The 7,872-nt window shown below is 49.4% G+C and overlaps 2 protein-coding genes across 2 annotated transcripts; both read left to right on the top strand.

Moving 5' to 3' along the window:
* The first annotated feature begins 1,776 nt into the window (after positions 1-1,776).
* LOC110730723 lies at positions 1,777-3,093 on the top strand. Its single transcript, XM_021910546.1, has one exon. The coding sequence runs from the start codon at positions 1,777-1,779 to the stop codon at positions 3,091-3,093; it is 1,317 nt and encodes a 438-aa protein (XP_021766238.1).
* A 306-nt stretch (positions 3,094-3,399) lies between these two features.
* On the top strand, positions 3,400-4,014 carry LOC110730722. The gene has a single exon (XM_021910544.1). It carries the CDS (start codon positions 3,400-3,402, stop codon positions 4,012-4,014), a length of 615 nt encoding a protein of 204 aa, XP_021766236.1.
* The last annotated feature ends 3,858 nt before the right edge of the window (positions 4,015-7,872 follow it).

Raw genomic sequence — 7,872 nt, 5'->3', positions numbered from 1 at the left:
ACAAATTGGCCGAGAAGGGCATGCTGAATTCATATGTGATGAAGTCCAAATTCACCTACACGCGGACAAACAACACGTCCGAGCAAAGATAGAAGAGTGATAAGAACAAAGATAAAGAGCATGATGGCAACAGCACTGATTCGGGCTTTGTGGCCGTGATATCAGGAGGATTTGCCTCAGGCGGTCCCACTATGAGAGGGATCAAGCAGGATGCACGGAACCTGGGAAAGGTGATGTAGATGGATTCAGTGAAGGCTGAACCCTTCCCCAAAGTAATCATCAATGAGGCCGATCGAGGGGAGGTCAAAGCCTTGCACAATGATCCAATGGTATTCATCATGAAGATAGCCAATTTGAAGGTCGGGCGAATATTGATTGACACGGGTAGCGCGGCTGATATCATCAGCCTGGCCGCCTTGAAAAATCTAAGCTTCCCAGAGGATGCTCTCCAAGACATCACTCACCCGTTGGTCGGATTTGGGGGGAATGTCATCCACCCGGTGGGCCGGATAGATTTACCCGTCCGATTTGGGAAAAAAGGGGAAGGAAGAGATATGGTCGTCCGCTTCTTGGTTGTGAAAGAGCTTACTGGATATAATGTCATACTCGGCCGTCCTACGCTGAATGCAGCAAAAGCACTCATTGTGCCTCACTTAATGCTGCTAAAGTTTGAGAGGACGGACGGGAAAATAGGTACAATCCAAGGAAGTCAGAAGATGGCAAAGGAATGTAATCAGTTGGCGGTTAAGCCTACAGCGCGCGGACCAAAATCGTCCGAGCCAAAAGAAGAAGGAACCTCACTCCCAACACACCAAGTCGGCCAGAAGCGTAAGGCGACCAAGATAGAGCAAGCATAGCAGCTAATGACTGTTGGTCGGCCAGAAGAGTTACGACCCCAGCCGGCCGGCATTCACCAGGATATAGTGCTCAACCCCGATCAACCAAATCGGACAGTCAGTGTGGGCACTATAGCTTTGGGTGTGCTTGGGGATGAGTTAATTCAATTATTGAGAGAGTTCAAGGATGTATTTGCGTTTGAGGTCGGCGAGATGCCAGGTATAAGTCCAGATCTGGTTGTGCAAAAATTAGCGGTAAACCCGGCCGTTAAACCTGTCCGCCAGAAGAAAAGAAATCATGGAGAGGAAAGGAATTAGACGGCCGCAGCAGAAGTTAAGAAGCTTCTGGACGCCGGTTTCTTTCGGCAATGCTTTTACCCAGAATGGGTGGCCAATGTGATCCTTGTCAAAAAGCCGAATGGAACTTGGAGAATGTGCGTGGATTACACAGATCTAAACAAGTCATGCCCTAAGGATAGCTTTCCTCTGCCCAAAATCGACCGGCTGGTTGATTTCGACGGCCGGGCATGCCCTGATGAGCTTTATGGACGCATACTCTGGATTCCATCAAATTCCGTTATGGGAAGAAGACCAGGAGAAAACGGCGTTCGTGACTGAGCTGGGGTTGTACTGTTACAGAGTCATGCCATTCGGCCTTAAGAATGCCCCAGCTACCTTTCAGCGACTTGTAAACACAGTCTTCATAGATCAGCTCGGCCGGAATATGGAGGCATACATAGATGACATGATTGTCAAGTCAAAAGAGCCGGCCGACCATTTGAAGGATCTAAGAGAAACTTTTACCGAACTCAGGCGGCATAAGATGATGTTAAATCCAAAGAAATGTGTCTTTGGTGTTGAGTCCGGTAAATTTCTCGGATTTTTGATTGATCAACGTGGAATCGAGGCCAACCCTGAAAAAATCCAAGCTGTCTTGGACATGAAGTCACCAAGGACAATTAAAGAAGTCCAAAGATTGGCCAGCTGTTTGGCCGCACTTGGTAGATTTCTGTCAAGATCAGGGAATAAGTGCCGCTATTTCTTTCAAACCATAAAAAAGAAAGCCATGTTTGAGTGGACAGAGGAAGCCGAGGAAGCATTCGTACAGCTAAAGGGCCATTTACATACATTGCCTCGGCTTGTCAGCCCACTTAAGAGCGAGAAGTTATTCATCTATCTTGCTATCTCAGAGCACTCTTTAAGTGCCGTCCTACTTGCTGAGCGGGACGGCCGCCAGATCCCTGTCTACTTTGTTAGCCACGTTCTACATAACGCTGAGCTAAGGTATCCCCCTATTGAAAAATTTGGCTTGGCATTGTACATGGCGTCAAAAAAGCTGCGGCCATATTTCTTGGCACTTTCAATTGTGTTCTACACAGACCAACCCTTGAAGAAACCATTTACAACGCTAGAGGCAAGCGGCCGTATGCTCAAATGGGCCTTGGAAATGAGAGGTTTGGATATTACATTTGAGCCAAGAAAAGCAATCAAGGGGCAAGCCTTTGCTGATTTCTTAGCTGAAATGACTCGGCCGGAGATCAAATCTGGAAAGTGTTCGTGGATGGCAGTGCGACAGCCACTGGTTGTGGTGCAGGTGTTATATGCCAGTCACATGAGATTCCAGTTTCAAGCCTCTAATAACGAGGCCGAGTACGAAGCCCTCTTGGCCGGCCTCAGAATGTGTAAGGCGGCAAGAGCGACAAAAATTGACGTGTGCTCAGACTCCCTACTTGTAGTCGGCCAGGTGAATGGAGACTTTGAGGCGAGGGAGCCGGCCATGGTAAAATACTTGAAGATTGTAAAAGAGGAGGCTGAGATCCTAGACCATTTTACCCTGCAGCAGATCCCTCGTTCGTCCAATCATCAGGCGGACGCCCTCTCTAAGTTAGCATCCTCAGCATCATGTGATACTCCCAGGTCAGTGTTTTGGGAAGTAAAAGAGAAGAGGAGCATTAATGTTGAGCCAGTATATGCAATTGATAGAAGCTCCACTTGGATGGACGGGATTATATCTTACCTTAAGGACGGATTACTCCCGGCCGATCCTAAAGAGAGCTGGCTGATGAAAAAGAGAGCGGCTTGGTTTGAAGTTAAGCAAGGGGAGTTGTTCAAAAAGGCATTTGTAAAGCCATACCTGAAATGCATCACTCCTGAGAGAGGGTATGATGTCTTGGATGATATTCACCAAGGGCAGTGTGGTTCTCACATTGGAGGACGAGCATTGGCTGAAAAAGCTGCCCGCCTGGGTTACTACTGACCGAGCTTAAAGTCGGACGCAATGGAAATGGTGAAGAAGTGTGACAAGTGCCAGAAGTTCGCAACATTAATTCACCGACCCGCCAACAGCCTTTCGGCCATCAGTAGTCCGCTCCCCTTTGCCAAATGGGGGGTGGACATCTTAGGACCATACACACCAGCGTCCGGCCAGAGGCGGTATGTGTTTGTAGCAGTAGACTACTTCACAAAATGGGTAGAGGTCGAGGCCGTCTGAGGCATCAAATGGACAGATGTTACAGCTTTCATATGGAAGAGTATCATTACACGCTTTGGCGTTCCCCAGTCTATGGTGTTTGACAACGGACCTCAGTTCGAAACGCCTCAACTCAAAAAATGGTTGGAAGACCAAGGCACAGCTCATTGCTTTGCTTCGGTCGGCCGCCCACAAGCCAATGGCCAGGTAGAGGCGTACAACAAATTGATCTCCAATGGAATTAAGCGCAAGCTAGAAAAAGCAGGTGGCTTGTGGGCTGACGAATTGATTAATGTGCTGTGGTCCATACGAACCACGACCAAAAGTTCCACAGGAGAAACTCCCTTCTTCCTAGTCTATGATGCTGAAGCGGTCCTTCTAATTGAAATGTACGAGCCCACTCTTAGGGTGATGTTATATGATGAAGCGGCCAATTGGGAAGCCATGAAGACCGCCCTAGACTTCCTTCCCGAAGCTAGGGGCAATGCGGTGCTTAGACACGAAATCTATCGTCTTCGGATGACCAGGGCATATAATCGCCGAGTGTCAAAGCGGCCGATAAAATTGGGAGATTTGGTCCTAAGGAAGATGGAAGCGGTGGGGCGAGAAAATGAGGATGGCAAGCTGACCCCAAATTGGGAAGGGCCTTATCGAGTTAGGGAGGAGGTCAGAGATGGGACTTACCGTCTTGAAGCCATGAACGGCTGACCCATCCCGCGCACATGGAACACCGACAATCTGAAGAAATATTATGTTTAATTACTTAGCCAAAAAGCTGTGTATACAGCTAGGTCTGTTGACCGAGCAATGTAAGCCGTACGGCCACGACAATGTAATTTTGACAAATTAATGAAAGAGTCAAACATTGTTATAATTATTTTTCCATTTTATCAATGCTTATTTGTACAGTCATAACTTATTCGGATAGGCCGCGTAAAAGTTGCAAGTAGGTTACTTGCAACATAGCAACACGGTCGCAGAACAAAAATAAATTAAGTAAAGTAAGAATGGGCAGCTTGATCCCAAAATTCACATAAATGCGTCCGCCCTAAATGAATGCGAACGATAGGGGTAAGGTACCCTGTGAAACCCACATAGTGGGGCAAGGGCATACCAAGGCATTCCAGCCTAGCCGAACATGAAATTTTAAGTTGAGATCACACTTGGAATTTCCTGAGTGCGTCCGAGCGATAGTTTCAACGGACAAACTCAAACAAAGCCAATTGAGCGGCCAATATGTGTGTTGATTCGGCGTACCACCTAGTCCAAGGGCAATCATTATTATGATTTGATGAACTTGGTAAAAGTCATACCACCTAAGGTATAAATTCTACCAAGCCAATCAAATCACCCAAAGTATGGACTAGGCGAACGCCGAATAAAGGGGCATACCCCCCAATTGTACGAGGATATAAAAACAAGAAAAGTACGCGTATAAAAATGCAAAAAAAAAAAAAAAACTCGTTAAGTATGAACTATGCAAAGTGTGAAGAAGAATCATCAAACTTAAATTAATAAAAGGGCCGCTCAAAAGGCGGTAAAATATCTTACATAAAAACCGCTCAAAAAGGCGGTTGGAAAAGACAAGAAAACTATACATAAACATAGCTTAAAAGCAGAGAAAGCTGAAAGTCAGGGGGCGGCCGGGGCAGAAGCTGAGTTAAGGACTGGGATGGGATCCTGAAGAGCTGCAGGAGAGGCGTCCTCAGCTGGCACCTCTTTGCTCTCCGCTTCACCATCATTGATGTCCGCCACCTGATTTTCCTCATCCTCTGAGGTTGTTGGTGTGGCGTCCAGCTCAGGAGAAGGCTGGCCAGCCTTCTTAGCCTCTTCCCTAAGGCAGACGAAGTTGAGGCGCTTAGTGAAGCGCTCTTGAAAATAGGCGGCCTCCCCATCCTCCACCATGAGCTCGAACGCTTCGAAGAAGAAACTCTTCAGCCGATCCTCAGCGTTCTGCTCAATGCGGACGACCTCGTCTGCGCTAGCGGCCCGAGGTGTCTTCAGCTGGAGAGTCAAGTCCTCAACGGACTTCTTTAAGGTCTCCACCTCGGCCCTCAGAGTGTCCGACTCGTCCAAGGCCTCCTTCAAGTGTTTTTGGGCCAAGGCTACATCACTCTGAAGCTTTTTGGAGGCCTCGAACCCTGCCCTCCAGCATTCGCCGTCCAGCAAGGCTTGGTCCCTCTCTTGTCTCATGGCCTCCCTGGCCAAGGACTCTTGCTTTAGGGCCTCCCCCAGCTTCACCAAATCTTTCGTCTGCCGCGCAGTCTTGTCGGACAGCGCGTTGATTTAGGTCTCAAAATAGCGGCGCTGGACGGCCACCTCCCCAGTCACGGCATCCTGGGTCTTTTGAATCTGGGCCCAAGCATGCTTCAGCCGCTCGTTCTCCTTGTCCTTCCATTCCAGGAAGGCATTCAGCCGTAGGAAGAGCTGCGTACAAGGTAAATGTGTTAGCAAAATGCGCGAAAAATTGGCTAAGTCCATTTGAGGGAGAAATTTACCTCAGCGCTGCAATTGATCATAGGACCGAGGAAGCCCTCATGAATTCCCCGCAGCTTATCTCGCTACTCAGCAGGGACGACCCGGGCCATGGCCTCCCGCATCGCCTTCCTGTCCGCTCCAGTAAGGGACTGGCCGGGCAGCTTCATTTGAAGCTCCTCTGCAATGTCTGTAGGCGGACGCAAAGAGTTAAATGTAAGTAAAAAAAAAAAAGATCCAAAGTTATTGGAACTGACCATCAGAGAAGCTTGGAGGAGTTGGGAGGTCGAAAGTGAATGACGGGGGCGGCGCAGGCTCATTACTATCCTCCCCCGTCCGGCCAGGCTGATCGTCGACCGACTGATTGGCATCAAGCCAATCAGATTCATTGACTCTTTGGACGGGCGAAGTCACTTCTGGCCCGGTCGGTTTTGCCTGGGTCGACTTACCCCTATCGTTCGATTTCTCGGACCTAACATGATCCGTCATGGTGGCCGGATCTATGGACTTGGAGGCCCCGCTATCGCTCAGCCGGGGTTGTTCTCCTTTGGACTGTTTCGATATAGTCCGCGGCGTCGTCTTGGCCGCAGAAGTAGAAGTGGTCTTGGATGCGACCGTCTTCCGTTGCTTGGACGCCTTGTCGTCCTGATCCGTCTTGGACGCAGGAGACGACTACTTCCGCTTAGACTTGGGGGTTGGAGTGGCCAGCTGTAGAAACAAAAGTTAGAAAAAGAAAGCAAGATAATATAATAGGCCGAGCCTAGTCAGGAAGAAGATCTCTTCTGTAATGCATACACGGACGTAAAGAAGAAATCTAGATGGGTTTACTTACTCCTTTAGTTTGCTCGTACAGTCTCTGACGAGCCTTGTACCAAGCCAGGTCAATCTCGGACATGTTGACCTCCCCTTTTTGCTCCTTGTCCAGCATCTCGTACGCCTCAGCTGAAAGAAGAAGAAAAAGAGTTAGAAGATTTTTTAAGATCAAATATTATGTGTAAGTGTAAGAATATGTGTCCCTGCGTCCACCTTGGGGCAGGTTTCTGTATAGGACATAGGCGTACATGAAGGTGGGATCCCGCAGCCGGCTGGATAAAGGGACCCAGTTACTTGGAACGCGCTCAGTCTTGCCGTTCCTTTTCACCCGCTTGACTTTGAAATATTCAAGCTGGTGCTCCTGGCTGGGGTGGATGGGTGGCTTATCGGGCTTGAGATCCCCGCGTCCAAGTTGAATTGGCTCTGCGTTGAACCGATTCATCCGCAAGCTAAATTCGACGTCCTTAGTTTTGATGCGGTAGAATCGGTGCTTCCAGTCACGCCACTTTGAGACGCGGTCCATCACCACCATGTAATATTTAGTGGTGCTTAAGATGAGCCAGCCGTCCGTATCAGTGTCCAGCCTAGTCAGTGAGTGCATCTCACAGAAAACTGCAAAGTCTGGCTCGAAGCCCTTGCAGATGCACGTCACCAGGTACCCAAAGATGTTCAACCAGCTGTTTGGCATCAGCTGGAAGAGAGCAATATCATACTCATCCAAGATTGTGCGGACGAAAGGATGGAGGGGGAAGCGCAGTCCAACGTCTAAGGCCGCCCTGTAGACGCTGAAGGATCTTTGGCGCGACCTCTCTTCTTCCCAGGCGGCCAGAGCGCGGGACTTCCTTGGAGGTTGGATCTCAAATCCTTCCCCAAGGAGGAGGAATGCCTTGTACTCCTCAAAGTTGTGGTTTAGGTAGCCCAAGGCCGTGCTACCCACCATGCAGGCGTACGGATCCTTGAAGTTGTCAATGTTGGCAACCTCCTCCTCGGCCGCCTCTTCACCCTCTGCGGCCGCTGTTCCACCCTCGACCGCATTCTCAGCTTCGCCCTCCTCTTGTCGAGGAACGCTCCCAAACTCGGAGGACAACACTCTATCAAGGTGAGCTACCTCCGCCGAGCTGCGGCTCCTAGAACTATGGCCGCCCCGGGGGGAGATTGTGTCTTCAAGTGGCTGTTTGCCCTTATCTTTGGCAACGGCCGCCTGACTCCCGGTAGGAGGGGCTCTGCGAGGGGGCAGGTCGGACGGTTCGTTAAGAGAAATCCCCGTTCTTGGTCTGT

The sequence above is a fragment of the Chenopodium quinoa genome, unplaced genomic scaffold (genome assembly GCF_001683475.1).
Source record: "Chenopodium quinoa cultivar QQ74 unplaced genomic scaffold, ASM168347v1, whole genome shotgun sequence".
Classification (NCBI taxonomy): Eukaryota; Viridiplantae; Streptophyta; class Magnoliopsida; order Caryophyllales; family Amaranthaceae; genus Chenopodium; species Chenopodium quinoa.
Note: the sequence above shows the minus strand (reverse complement) of the source record. Positions and strands in the feature narration are given on the sequence as shown.